The sequence below is a fragment of the Carlito syrichta genome, unplaced genomic scaffold (genome assembly GCF_000164805.1).
Source record: "Carlito syrichta isolate Samal-C Ts95f unplaced genomic scaffold, Tarsius_syrichta-2.0.1 Scaffold131961, whole genome shotgun sequence".
Lineage (NCBI taxonomy): Eukaryota > Metazoa > Chordata > Mammalia > Primates > Tarsiidae > Carlito > Carlito syrichta.
This window is the reverse complement of record NW_007076057.1, coordinates 1,527-17,388: the sequence shown is the minus strand read 5'-3', so window position 1 is coordinate 17,388 and position 15,862 is coordinate 1,527. Positions and strand designations below refer to the sequence as shown.

Below are 15,862 nucleotides of genomic sequence, written 5' to 3'. Positions count from 1 at the left end.
AAAAATTAGCCGGGCGTGGTAGCGTGCGCCTGTAGTTCCAGCTACTTGGAAGGCTGAGGCGGAAGGACCGCCAGAGTCCAGCAGGTCGAGGCTGCGGTGGCCGGAAGTGGCCACTGCACTCCAGTCTGGGCGATAGTGAGACTCCAACTCAAAAAAAAAAAAAGTAGTAAAAGTAGTTTTATTACATGACTACTGGACAGCCACTTTATATATGAGACACCTTATGTATAATATTGAACAAAAGACCCTTCTTATTTCCCCCAAACATACTCTTTAGAAAACAGCCCCACCTTAAATTTCCAACATTGATCTGTTAGACTGGCTTGACTATGAAGTAAAACTTTGCTCTCTTTTTGTTTTAATCTACATTATTTTATTAATAAGTCAGGCCCTTCATCCCCATAAAGCATTTAAAATGCTGGAAGCTAATACACTTACTCTTTTTAAGTACTTCAAAATATTAAATATTCAACTTAATAGTGAGAGAGTGACAACTAGAAAGTGTTTTGCTTTGTATGTTATCAGTTCTCTGAACTCTCTAAAGAGAGCTAGGCTAATAAAAATGTGTAGTTTTGTGGTTATACTTTGGGAAGCAGAGAGTTAAAAATCTTTTGGAAGTTAACTTGGTATAAGAGTATGAAAAGCCTCTGTTGCTCTAGTTCTAAGGAAATGCTCTCCTTTTTTTCTAATAAAGCTTTCCACAGAAGACAAACTCTGTACACAATAAACGAGGTAAGTATGTAAAATAATTACTGCAATTTATTAACTCTCAAAAAAGTTATTAATTTTGACATGTAAGAGAAACTTTACTTATGAATGTGAAATGTACTTCATAGAGCTGATCTATTAAAATTCCATAAAACGAGCCTCAAAATGCAAGTCATTTGTGCCAGCTACGAGTAAATAACTGAAACAGCATTTCCAGAGAGACTAGGGCAAAGGACAGGACAAACTACAAATCAGCAGAAAAGAAACAAAACATAATAGAGTGTTAATAATTCACCATAGTTACTGTAAATAAATGACTGTCATCTGTTTACATTTACATGTGTTTTCATCCTCTCTACAATGACTGAAGTGTTTAGTGTACATTGATGTGGATAGAAAATCAAAGATTACAGGGTTTTTTCTTAGATTAGAACAGTAACTTTAATGTGTAAATTTGGATTTTGTTATTTTGCTTTATCTCTGTATTATAATCTCTTAAAGACAGAACATACAAATTGGTTTATTAAATATTGTGAAGGATTTCTATTTTATTTTTCTACCATGCATTCTATTTGTATGCTTGTTTGCTTCCTGAGCACACTGTAATGACTGTGTGTGTGAATTCTGAAAGAGCAAAACTAGAATTTTGAAGAAGACCAAAAATAACAGACAGGCGCCCTATTGCCCTATGAAAACACTAGACTAGGAATCAGAAACATGGGTTCTAAACCTGCTTTTCTCCTAGGTTCCTTAACCTCTCATTTCTTTATCCCTCACATTGCCTAACCTCCCCCATCTTACAAAGTGGATTATTAATACTAATATTATTAATGTGGAAGAACATTATAAATTAAACCACTCTGCAATTGGAATGAATTACTCTTGTTGTACCCTCATCAAACAATCTGGTATTACGAGTACATAGAGTTTTCAGTACTTGGACATATTTGACTTTCTGGGTGATTGAGCATGAAATCAAATCAGATCTGGCTCAGAGTCATTTCTCCAAAAGGATGTAATCATTTTAGTATTCAGGATAATTTTCCCTAATAAGACCCCCTCTGAGTAACACGTTCCAGTGGCAAATCCCTGCTGCCAGCAAATCAGGCCATGTCAATATAAGCTCATATGATGTGATTAGTATATGCAGTATTGCAGCGGAAATGCTGGTTTGGGATTCGTTGGATATTCATGAACAAAGAATTGGAAACGACACCAGACTCAAGACAGCAAGTCAGTTTTTTTTTTGCAAGCAAGTAAAGCAGAGCAGAGTAAGCTATTCCTACAAATCAAGAGAAGAGGGTTGTTCAGAGAGTGAAACAGCCCCGTTTATTTCTTTGGTTTGGTTTTTAGAGTCTGATCTTAACTGGTTATTCCCTTTGGGCTTGTTTTCCTTCTTTATGGTTAGGATATAAATCCTTCATGTGACCTTTGACATGAACTCATGTTCAGATATTGTTAATTTTACCTTGTTAAAGTTACAAGTGTCTTTAAACAATTTTGGGGCTACGCACCTTCTTTCTTTTCATGATGTATTGTTCATACATGCAATGAGCTCTAGTTTTCAAGACTAAACTAATGATGAACATAAAACATAAGTCTGAAACTAAATATCATAAAGGAAGAGAGTTTACATTTTCAGGATTTTAGAGAGTTTCAAAAGAGTCCAACAAAATTGCTCCTTATCTAGGTTTGCAGGTGTTTCTTTAAAGACATGTAGCTTCTCCACGCCTCTTGGTTATTATGTGGTTTAATATGGCTGGTTGTCCTCTCTCAAACATTAGCAGTGATTTGCTAATAAGGTTGGCCTATCTAGCAGGTTACATCAAGGAAGTGGGGAAAACCACATTCCTGAGGCCAGAAAAAGAAAAAAAAAAAAGTGCTCTTTAAATCCAAGCAGCTTTTGCATTTGGCCCAGCTCATCATGAAAGAAAATTTCTAAAATGAGTAAATAACTAAACGTCAGCTGGCTTCCCATCTCATACCCTTTTCCCTCTTTGTCTCCTGCTCATGTCTGCCTAACTACCTAACAGCATTTCCTAAGACATTTTCAGGCATTACAAAGACTTGAAAATTACTAACAGTTGCTTTTCCTTTAGTATTTAGACAAAAAATGAGGAAGATCCCTCCCAAAGTTGATGCAGAATTACCAAAAACTTTATGAGAAAAAAATTAAAAGATGTTTCAAAGTAGCTATTTAAGTACTAGTGAACATTGATTTGGCCCTTGTGTTTCTGATTGTGAAAAGGCATTCTGAAAGAAAGGGTGCTGGCTCAAGAGGAGATCTCCAAGGATCTGTCTTCAGCTGTTTATAGAGTTGAGAGTCAAATGCATGCAGATCATGAAAAGTGCCTCAACTCATTTCAGAAAAGAATTGTTTTTCATTTAAATACCAGTGGAAAAAGCAAACAGGCCACTTATTTGTTTTTTATATTTTTAAGATTTAAAATGCATACATTATTTTTATTATTACAAATGATCATGAAAGTCCCATTAGATGACATTCTAGCTGAGGGGAAAATAGAATTTTTGTGTTAGTCTGAGATACTGATTTATCATTGTATTTAGATCTACTGACCATCTGAGGGAGTTATAAGTTAAAATAAACAACTGTATCTCTAGTAGATCACATATTTCATTCCAAATATGGTAAAGGGCAGGGCTAAAGGAGGGAGTGTCCACAGAATAAACAGGGCTCAGAACGTGTAACAGAAAATTAAAATATGCTTACCCAAGGGAACTCTGTACTTTGCCCTTTGGTTAAAGTCTCATTTAGACTTAAATTTCCAAACTTTTCTTAAGAAGTGAAATTACCTTTGATCTCCTCTCTTGTGAATTACAGAAATCAGACAAAACTATTTGGTGAGATGACTTCTTGTCACGTTGCTGAAGAACCTATAAAAAAGGTTGCTATCTTTGGAGGAACTCATGGGAATGAGTTAACAGGAGTATTTCTGGTTAAGCATTGGTTAGAGAACGGTGCTGAGATTCAGAGAACAGGGCTGGAGGTGAAACCATTTATTACCAACCCACGAGCAGTAAAGAAGTGTACCAGATATATTGACTGTGACCTCAATCGCGTTTTTGACCATGAAAATCTTGGGTAAGACTATGTTTTGTATTTTGTGTGTGTGTGTGTGTGTGTGTGTGTGTGTGTGTGTGTGTGTGTGTGTGTGTTTAAAATGGCAGGTGTGTGAGAGAGAGTACATATATGTATATACATATTATAATTTGTCTGTATGTATAGTCAGTACAGTGACTAAGATCACTTTCACTTTTAATCATACTGCATTATGAAGTACACAACTGTCTAAACTGGGCATTCACATGCTTTTTATAAACTTTCTTAAGTATCAGACTATTCTTAATTGATTTTTCCTTTTAAATACATTGTATACAGACTGAAACAATGAATAGAAAAGGGTTTACTTTTAAACCATATCTTTAAAGAAACATTTAGGAATCCATTGCATTAAGTTAGCATTTGGCTACTATGCTTGTATATATGTTACCTTTCTAGGAAATTCACTGTTTTCAAACAACTATGTTTATAGTCGTGCATAAAGAATTCCTTAGGTTTAGTTTCACCATAGATCAAAAAATAGATATTACTTTTAATAGAAATATACCTCTCTTTATAAAATAGATATTTTCAGAGCAAAATAAGTATGACTATTTTGTTATCATACTTTTTGTATGAAATAATATTTTTACTAGCATAAATTTAATTTCAGAAATATTTTATCTTCATGATTGAGGTTCTGTTGGCACAGTTAATGTTTATCTATTAACTTAAAATAGCTATACCACAAGTAAGAATTTGTTAAAGAACAACTTTTAGTCAGCATATTAACTTCTCAAATAACTCAAATTGAATGAGGTGAATTTTCTCACTATGATCACCCAATAGTGATCATTTCAGTGAGAAGAGTCTTCTAAATTAAATTCACTTTCTGCCACTTACTGTTAACACTATCTAGAGGCTAAACAGGTCTCTAGGTGGTTATGAAAATTTATGAGATAGATGAACAAATTAGTTTCTCCCAAATATATTCCTTTTCCTATATTCCTCATCTTCGTGGTGTTCATCATTTTTTAAAACTTCAAGCCTTGATTCTGCCATTTACTCAAATGGAATAGAATAATATAGAACCAAATTAGTTACCCTCAAAATCCCCTATGGAATTCATCTTAGAACCTTCCCAGTTCTTCATCCCCCACGTCTAGTGCATCACTAAGTCCTCTCAGTTATTCTTTGCAAATATTTTGCAATTCCAGTCTTCCTCTCCTTAGTTTATATCCTCTGTGGACAGATAGCATAGCCTCACAAGGATCCCCCTACATCCAACCTTGCTCTAATCCTTCCTGCCATCCATTTTCCATGTAATAGCCATAAGGATAATTGCAATATGTAAGCCTTATTATGTCTCTCCCCTTTTTAAATGCATATATATACATACATTAGATTTAGCTTGCATATAACAGCAACCTGAAAGATAGTAGCTTACGCAAATAAGGATTTCTTGTTCACAAATAAGAAAGAGGGAGGTAGTCCAAGGCTAGTGCACTGGCGACATGATGTAATCAATGCCCCAGCCTCCTTCTATCTTTCCAATGCACTATTCTCGGCATGCAGCTTTGTCCTCGTGGGTTTTGCTTCATAGTCACAAAATGTCTACTCCATCTTCCTGACTTCATTCCAGGCAGGAATTACCCAGGTGCAAACTGAAGATACTTTCCAAAATAACCAGGAATACAAACTGATGGAATTATAGGAAAATATGTTTGGATGGTTTAATTTTTAAAAAATTTTAAATAGGCTGGGCTCGGTGGCTCAGCCTGTAATTCCAGCACTTTGGGGGGCCAAGGTGAATGGATTGTCTGAACCTGCGAGTTTGAGACCAGCCCATGCAACTTGGCGAGACCTCCTCTCTACAATAAAAATTTAAAAATTAGCTTGGTGTGGTAATACGCACCCGTAGTTCTGGCTACTTGGGAGGCTGAGGCAAAAGGATCATCTGAGCCCAGCAGGTCAATGCTGTGGTGGCCATTAGCATGCCACTGCACTCCAGCCTAGAGGATGGAGTGAGACTCCAACTCAAAAAAAAAAAAAAATTTAATCATTATCATATATAGAAAAAAAATGTATCCTAACAATTGTGGGAAGTGAAGAAAGGGTGGATAGAGGCCCACTTGATAAAAAAAGAAAAATTATTAGCCTTTGTCCCAGAAAAATGCATATATGCGGGTACCTGCAAATTTTTACTTTTTTTTTTTTTTTTTTTGAGGATTTACAGGCCCTTTGTAAACCTTGTCCCTGAACCATAGTGGTTCCTGAACCTCAACTAAGAATTTCTAGTTAGATTATGTGAGCATCTTTGACTATATTTGTGCACTAGAATTAGAGTGGAAAAAAAGGTGCATTTGATGGTCTAGCCCCATAATAAATAACCCATAACTACTAAGAAATTGCTTATTAAATTAAAGGATTTTTTGTTCAAAGTTGAAAGCCAGTGATAAATTCCATTTACATAAATGAACAATGCATAATAGAATTATGCATACAACAATACAATTGCATAAATGAGTAATAGTTCACATAAATGAACTATTATTTTGCAAGCCTGCCAATGCAACATTAGTTATATGGAATGAAATGAAGAAAAAATGTAATTCTTCATTTATAAAGGTTCCAGATAAGTTTTCACTTCCCACACAGATTTTTCATATTAAAAGTTTGGCAACTGATTCTTTTTACACTGTGTTCATATTGTATGTTTATGTCATCCTAGACACAGATGTTGTTAATCTTTTTCTTTCTGCTTATAACAGCAAAAAAATGTCAGAAAATTTGCCATATGAAGTGAGAAGGGCTCAAGAAATAAATCATTTATTTGGTCCAAAAAATAGTGAAAATTCCTACGACATTATATTTGACCTTCACAACACTACTTCTAACATGGGATGCACTCTTATTCTTGAAGATTCCAGGGATAACTTTTTAATTCAGATGTTTCATTATATTAAGGTAACGTTCATGTTATTAATTTACAACTTAGCATAGGATCTGTACTTTAAGTCAATTTATAGACATGAGACAACCAGAAAAGGGTCAGGAGGGAGGGTGCAAGAGAAATGAAGTCTATTTCACAGCGAGGCTTGTGGGTCTTGGGGAAAGGATGTTACCAGAATAAAGAGGCAGTGGTGATAGGCAGGAGGAAAGGAGAGGAAATAAGTAAAATAATAAACACAATGACTAAAATAATAAAACACTTGTGGATTCTTGTGTCTATAAAATATATTTTATCCAGACAGCCACTGAATTGTGGGTTATTTAGTAAAACCAAGTAAAATTAGTATTAAAATTGTAAGTGCTGTGGTTGAAGTATCTCAATTACAGGGTTTAAATAAGCTTAAGAAACAGTCATGGTGGTTTCTTTCACCCATGCTAACTCTGGCATCTCTCCCTTTCTTTTCTCTCTTCTTTCTCTAACAAACTTTGCTTGAAAACTTAGGAAAAAAATAAAAAATAAACAGTCATTTAAGCTTGATTGAAGCCAAATGATAAAAAGATTGCCTAATTTTAGTCCTGCTCTTGTCCCTATTTAATTTAAATACCCCAACACACACCCAGTCTTTCAGTACTTAAATATAGTTAAACATTTTAACGCTCAGAAATCATTTTAAGGCTCAAAAAAAATTTCTGGAATTTTCTCACAGATAATTTGCTACAAAATACCAACCAAAAGCACAAATAATGAATTGTATGCTTATTTCTGTATAATAGGTATCCTTCTTTCCTGAGAACTAGTATGATTTAGAGGATAGAGTTTGGTTCATGTAGTCAGGAGAACTTGGGCTCAAATTCTGGCTTTCTCATTCACTAACCTTGGATAAGATACTCAATTCCCCAAATCTTGCTTTCCTCATTTTATAAAATTGTTGTAATAACAACATTCACCACCTATGAGTCCCAAAAGACTTAAATGGGATAAAGTATTAAAAGCATTTAGCCTACTACTTAACCTATAATAAAGATTAACTATAATTTTCATTTCCCTTAAGCATTTGACAATAAGTGGACAGTGGTCCTGGTAGGAGATTTTAATGCTTTGTTGCTCTTTGGAGAGAGAGCTGAATGCTTTGGTTACCAGACACAGAAACAGCTTAGCTAATACTCAGTTATCAAAATCAAGAGGTCTGTCTCAAATTTTCATTTAGATACATGGGAGGAGGGGGAATAACCCAACATCTGTAGAGACCTGGCCCACAGGAATAGAAACTGCATTATTTAAGAAACTAATGCTACCAAAGTGGGGACCAAAGGGAGGCCCAAACTTTATCTGTATGATGTCCACATATATACCTAATCTTGAATTGTACCCCACATCTTTAAAATAAGATAAAAAAGAAACTAATACTAAGCTAAATAGTAAGTGTAACCAGTGATTAAACAAAAATAACTAAATCCATTAAGAAGGAAAATTATTTCATATTCTTTGGTCATGGTTCTGAAGGATTGTTTAGTGTACATTTTTCCTGGAAAGCTATATACAATTCAATTTTATATGTAATTCATTTGCATGTTTTCAAAGCTATAATAACATTGAGTTTTAAAGTGTTTTATAAAGCTGTTTTACTAATCATAGTTGATGAAGTAAAACATATTGAAGGCATTATTGACTCTTGTAGTAAAGAGAACAAAACATATGGTCTTTACATAATAGGAAAGATGTTTTAAATTTTTTTCAGACTTCTTTGGCTCCATTGCCCTGCTATGTTTATCTTATTGAACATCCTTCCCTCAAATATGCAACCACTCGTTCTATAGCCAAGTATCCTGTTGGTAAGTCATAATTCCCATTGTCATAACTGAATAAAGTATGTCTGTTAGGTCTGGGAGGATTGTTAGATGAGTGGACCAGTGTGCTGAGCCGGTGCTGCAGGTAAGATGCAAATAATTGCACAGAAACTAAATTGGAAAATATAATTTATTTAGAAAGTAGAGAGAGAGAGAAAAGGGGGATTCATCTCCCCCAGATTGGGGAGGGGGGCAGAGCTTACAGAGAAGCATGGAGGTGCCTGCTTGAAATTGAATGCTTTTTAAACCTTCCCTTTGATGGAGGCAGGTTGTTAAGGTAATTAGGTGATAGTCTGTTTTACATTGTCACAAAAGGGCAGGTAACCCAGGTACTGACCTCACGATGATAGACAGCAGGCAGATGGGTGGGCCAGTCCCATAACTGTTGCTATGGTGATGGTATCTCCAAGGTCATGAAGGGCCATCACAATAGATTAAATTGGCTTGGTTTTCATATGGCTGGAGGCAAATACTTGGAATAAAAAAACTAATTAGTACAAAACAAGCTGGGGAAGGGCTATACAACAGTTATCAATAGCTACCTTTGAAAAACCAGTTCTGTCCTTGGCTAGTGATTAGAGGGTAAATTAAGTGAACTGCTTTAAGAAATGACAAAGCTAAGCAATGTTAAAATGGCTGCTCTTTGGCTATATTGAATCCATTTGGTCCTTGTCCTTTCAATGTCCTGACTGAAACTCAGAAAATTATTCTTGAAGAACATTTACAGCTATCTTACATATCATAAGGCTTATAATTGTCAAATATCAAGCAATTTAACTCCAGGCAGGCCCTAACTATGGTAAATTTCCTCAATTTTACTGAACAGTTTTCTAGTTTTGTTCATGTTGTTTGCTGTAATGCTTGGTCCTTCAATGTAGTCTGTCACAATTCTTCTCATCCTCAAGATTCATTTCAAACGCCACCTCCTCCGGAATCTTCCCTGACCCCATTCCACAGAATTAATTACTCCAAAAATGTGTACATTCCACAAATATTTATTGTATGCCTACTAGACCCAACACTGTGCTAGGTGCTAGGAATATAATGATGAACAAGACAATACAGTCTGCCCTCAAAGAGCTTGGTATCTGATGAGAAGCCAGAGAAATAACCAGGTAATTATTGCACAGTGATAGATACTAGGTAGAGGTAATTATAGAAGGCCATAAGAGCACAGAAAAAAGGCCTAACCCAATCTTGAAGGATCACAGAAGGCCCAAATAAGAGGTATCCATGCTGAGATTTACTAGAAAAATGATCACATACTTGAATGTTGCAGTAACGTCAAATTGCTATAAACATTTCTAAACACTTGCTTTAATTTCCATACTTATTTTGCCCGGGACTAGTAGCAAACAGTTGGTGGACCAGTCCTGGCGCTCAGACAACACTTTGAGGAAAAAGGAATATTATATACAAAGGCCCTCAAATCCCTGATTGATTATATGCCACACCTGATACACTATATTTTTGAGGTAGTTAGGCAGACATGAGCAGGTGATGAAGAAGGAAAAGGGTATGAGATGGGAAGCCAGCTGACGTTTAGTTATTTACTCATTTTAGAAATTTTCTTTCATGATGAGCTGGGCCAAATGCAAAAGCTGCTTGGATTTAAAGAGCACGTTTTTTTCTTTTTCTGGTCTTAGGAATGTGGTTTTCCCCACTTCCTTGATGTAACCTGCTAGATAGGCCAACCTTGTCTAGCAAATCACTGCTAATGTTTGAGAGAGGACAACCAGCCATATTAAACCACGTAATAACCAAGAGGCGTGGAGAAGCTACATGCCTTTAAAGAAACACCTGCAAACCTAGATAAGGAGCAATTTTGTTGGACTCTTTTGAAACTCTCTAAAATCCTGAAAATGTAAACTCTCTTCCTTTATGATATTTAGTTTCAGACTTATGTTTTATGTTCATCATTAGTTTAGTCTTGTAAACTAGAGCTCATTGCATGTATGAACAATACATCATGAAAAGATAGAAGATGCGTAGCCCCAAAATTGTTTAAAGACACTTGTAACTTTAACAAGGTAAAATTAACAGCATCTGAACATGAGTTCATGTCAAAGGTCACATGAAGGATTTATATCCTAACCATAAAGAGGGAAAACAAGCCCAAGAGGGAACTAACCAACTGAGACCAGAGACTAAGACAAAGAAAAGTAAACTCTAAAAACCAAACCAAAGAAATAAATGAGCCTGTCTCACTCTCTGTACAGCCCTCTCCTCTTGATTCGTAGGAGTGAACTAGCTTATTCTGCTCTGCTTTACTCGTTTGCAATAAAACTCTGTCCTGAGGCTGGTGGTATGTCCAATTCTATATTCACGAATATCCAACGAACACCAAACCAGCATTTCTGCTGATATACTCTCCATTTATCTTTTTTTTTTAAGCTGTGGACTCCTTCTAGCCAACCATTTAGCACCCTCTGTTCTTTACCCTCTTCTGCAGGCTAATAACATATGTTTAATAAATATTACTTCAAATTATCAGTGAGCACACAATTCAAACTTATAAATATCATCATTCGCAGTTTTAGTTACACATATCCCAAACAGACCCAAACAAATGGATCCATTTTTCCCACACAGTTTCTATAACTAGGACTATACAGTATATAATATATTAGCCATCTAGCTTTGGTAATACATACATTTGTGAGCTCATCCAGCATGGTCAGGTTTAATTGGATCAGAAAGGAAGTGGGTCTCAGTTTCTCCAAAGTGCTGTGGCCCCAGTGATCTACTCCAGGCTGTTTTCTGGCCCCTCCTTATCAAAAACTCTAAAGGGTCTGAGATTTTACCCTACTTACAATCTAACAAGTTGCTCTGGCACCATTTGGTGGATGCTGATAGACGACACAAGACTCCTGGGACAGAAACAAAGAATAGATTATAAACAATAATAATAACAGAGTATCAGTATTTTTGCACTATTCCTCAAGCCCCAGTTCCCACAAGGCGACATGAAGAGAGCCAGATGACAGCTATATATGCCAGCAGCTATACTCTAGGAGAGGAACACTGAGCTGAAGAAACTTGAATTTTTAATAAAATTAAGTAATCATGCCTGCTTTTCCTCTGAGGAAAACACCATTCTTGTCTTCCAAGCTTGTTTACTATACAAACATCCTTTAAAAGATTATCTGGAACAAATGTAGCCAATGTCTTCCTTGCAAGACATGCAGAAACACAAAAGACCCATGAAGAACATTCTCCCAATATTCTTATTAGCACCTGCTTTGCAGTAGTCTTTCATGATCTGTGTTATTCAATTGCTGGCTTGTCCTGTAAGTTACTAGGCTGTGATTCATCTTTACCTTCTGGTAACTTCCAACTCATACAACCTCTCACAGACCCACACTCTCATACAACCTCTCAGAGAGACATTCTCTTTTTTCTATATTCCATTATCTTTCCTGAGTGGCCTATTAGCATAATTATCTGCAGACTACACTACAATTAAAATTGCTATTACAACTTAAAATCCTTTTTGGTTAAATCTCAGGTAGTTTAACCAAGAGCAATATAATTAAAAACAAGTTGACAAACAATATATAAGCAGATGAAAATCAAACATTTTCCTGGTTATTCAAGTATTTATACTTCTTGTGCATTATAAAGGGATCTGTTGGAGGAAGCTGAATTTCCAAATATAGGCAATTTGTTGAAACAAACCAAAGGCTTAACAATAAGAAACAGAGATCCTATTTCTCTGTGATACCAAATAAAAGCATAAAATTTCCACATTTTCAAAGTTCAATCTGTACCTATGATATTTATGAGCAATGCTGTTCTTAGCCAGAACAAATATCTGCTGATATGTTTGACCCTTAAAAATAGCAACAAATCTTTAATGTACTTCAATACGAGGGAATATTAAGCTCATTGCAAATAATTAGAAATAGTGTATATTCTCCTTCCAACTTTGACATTTTATTTGGAAGATTTTTATATTATGCACTCATTAAAAAACACATACACAAGATCAGAGAGACACTCATTCTGAGTCAACATTTTATAATACCTAAGACTGTCACTCCATACAAATTTGCTTTAACTTCTGGTAGGTACCCACAAGGACCACCTCTGCAGTCTATTATTAAGGCAGCTGAAATGTGACAGGATCATTCTAGATAAATCTTAACCCAGAAAGAGGCATTTGCTACAGCCAGCCTTATGATTATTTCCAGACACACACACACACACACACACACACACACACACACGCAAGTGCGCGCGCACACACACACAAAGAGTTGTAATCTTCTCCTAACTTTCTCAGATTGACCATGGTCTCATTTGAGACTCAAAAAAGTTATTTTTATGACTTCCATTCCTTCAACTTCACTCCTGAGTGTGCCATGGCCATTTTCTACAAATTTAAATATTCCACTCTGATATGAGATCTTATGTCAAAGTTAATTTTTGGTCTGGAAAATGTAGCCACCCTACCTATTATCCTCCACTCACAAACAGTAAAAAAACCTTAAATAACTGGCTTTTCTGGGTCAAGTACATTCCAGTCCATAGCTTCTCCCTCTCCCCATAAGACTACCCAAACCACACTTCCCATCTCCTCCAAAGACATGAATATATAGAATGCTTTTTCCTGCAGGTATCTCAAAATGGTTTAAACAGTTAAGATAAGCTTGTTATTTTACATAGCAGTTCAACAACTTCACAAGTGAACAAGTTCTTATTATCTTTCTAGTCTACCATCTTTAGAGTATCTATCAATGACCCTATGGCCACAAGATGTCCACTGTAGTTCCAAGCATCATATGCCAACATGATAATATCTAATAGAAGAAAGGGACTCTCAGGAAATCCCTTGCAGATCTTCCATTATGATCCCTTGATCTGAACTGGCTCACATATTTGTTCTTAAATCAATCACTAGAGTAATAAGATTGTTGTGATTGACTTGATCTAGTCAACATTTACTGTTGAGATGGAGAAAAATTCAACTACCTTGAAGATTAGAAATCCAACCAAGAGCCGGGCTCGGTGGCTCAGCCTTCAATCCCGCACCTTTGGGAGGCTGAGGTGAGTGGATTGCCTGATCCCGCAGGTCGAGACCCGCCTGGGCAGCGAGACCTCATCTCTACAATAAATCAAAAAATCAGCCGGGCGTGGTAGCGCATGCCTGTAATTCCGGCTACTCGGAAGGCTGAGGCGGAAGGATTGCCGGAGCCCAGCAGGTCGAGGTTGCGGTGGCCAGAAGCGGCCACTGCACTCCAGTCTGGGCGACAGAGTGAGACTCCAACTCAAAAAAAAAAAAAAAAAAGAAATCCAACCAAAATCAGGGTTCTATTAGAAAAAAGGAAAGTGGATTGGCTTTGGGGTAGGCAAAGAACATCTTCTATAGTACACCTACAGACATATCCATGAACACACATTTTTTTCAGATGTATATAATTCATTTATGCACAGATATATAACTTAGCCACACTTATGATACACATATACTTAAATGTATGCCACATACTTATATATAAATATATGTTTTGGATATGTTACATATATATAAAAAATCTAAGCACAACAAGTAAAAAATGAATGTGAATGAGAATATGGTAAGATTTTATGGATTGGGAATTAATAGAAGTGTGTGAAAATAGGATGAGTGTAAAGGAACATAGTATATGAATCAGGGAGAAGAGAATGAGCATAGAATGAGGGGGATACTTGGTAAATAGTTTGACAAGTGGAGAAGGCAATGACTGGAGGGATGACTGTGTGGAAGACTTGAACAGGAAGGCAGGGACTACATAAGTAGTTTAGAGAAAAAGTATTTTGTAGTTGCAAGAATGGATGCTTGACAGCCACAGGAAATAATAGCCTCATAGTACAAGAATTGTTTTAATGGGGTTTGAAGACAGGAATACAAATTCTTCCTACATAAAGTTGGAATCATTGCATTATTTTGTTAGGATAGATTGTTATGTTAAGGGAAAGAATATTGCTCTAGGATCACATAGATTGTCATGTTGACTTACATCCATGATTCATCTAGTCTAGATTTCAGTGACTAAGTAAATGTCCTTCCTCCTGTCAAAGCTAAATGCTAGATCTATGACAGTTTCTCTTTGCATTCACCTACTATTTTGTCAACATAATTTGTCTACCTCTTTTACTATGTTATGATTTTAGAATATTTTGACAATATTGAAGGAAATTTAAAGAAAAAATACCAAAGATCATACTATTTCTAACATAACTTTTTTATCTTTTTTCATATTCTTTTCCAGTCTTTATTCACTATGCATATAACTTGAATATGTAAATGTTCTGCTTTATTTTTTGCCTAATGTAATGTCTCAAATGTTTTCCATGATGCTGCATGGTCTACCTTCGCAATAACTTTTTAGCAATGGAATTCTAAGTCTTGATATATTAAAAATGCTCAACTTTACAGTGTATTCTATTACTTATATAAATGTACCTCTTTCTGTACCTAGGTATAGAAGTTGGTCCCCAGCCTCAAGGGGTTCTGAGAGCTGATATTTTGGATCAAATGAGAAAAATTATTAAACATGCTCTTGATTTTATACATCATTTCAATGAAGGTAAGTAGCTAATGATGGTACTACATATAAAACTTAACCACCAAACATTTAAGTAGCAGTTGGAACCTAGGTAAAGTTTGCTATACTCGTGATTTTAGGTGCTTTTTAGAATTTTTATTCACTTCAACTATTCCTCAATAACCAGAATAGGCACATTCAAGAAAAACAGCCATCAAATAAAGCCTCCAAATCAAATCCTGATTTTCTTATTAATCTCCATTTTAAAAAACAAAGAAAGACTAGGAAATACAGGTGTACAATAAACATATAAAAATATATTCAATATCACCAGTAATTAAGGATATGCCAATTAAAATGAGACACCATTTCCCCCCATTAGATTGGGAAAACAGTCTGATAATGTTTAATGTTGGTAAAGTTGTAAGCAAAGGAGATATTCTCATTATCCATATAAATTGGTAAGGGGGGGTTGGGCAAGATGGCGACAGGGGAGCACTGCCTGTGAAACTCTCCACCAAGGAGAATGCAAAGAGACTCTGATTCTCAGCCTGAAGGCTGTGGATCCCATCGTCTGCAGCCTGCTCTTCACATGGAGCTCGAAGGTAGATTTTGCTGAGGCATTGCCAAGGTCTGGGCAGCTTCTGTGGTGGCTGCTGTTGCTGTTCCCGCCGGCAGCCATTCCACATCACACCGCCAGTGCCTGGGGCGAGCCACACGGCCTCCTCCGATACAGTGGAGGCACTGCCCCCCCCAGGCAGTG

The 15,862-nt window shown here is 36.1% G+C and overlaps 1 protein-coding gene across 1 annotated transcript; it reads left to right on the top strand.

The window, feature by feature from the left end:
• Positions 1-3,394: 3,394 nt before the first annotated feature.
• On the top strand, positions 3,395-15,149 carry ASPA (aspartoacylase). Its single transcript, XM_008049326.2, has 4 exons — positions 3,395-3,811; positions 6,541-6,736; positions 8,461-8,554; positions 15,034-15,149. Exons 1-4 carry the CDS (start codon positions 3,576-3,578, stop codon positions 15,147-15,149), a joined length of 642 nt encoding a protein of 213 aa, XP_008047517.1. The 5' UTR covers positions 3,395-3,575.
• Positions 15,150-15,862: the final 713 nt, after the last annotated feature.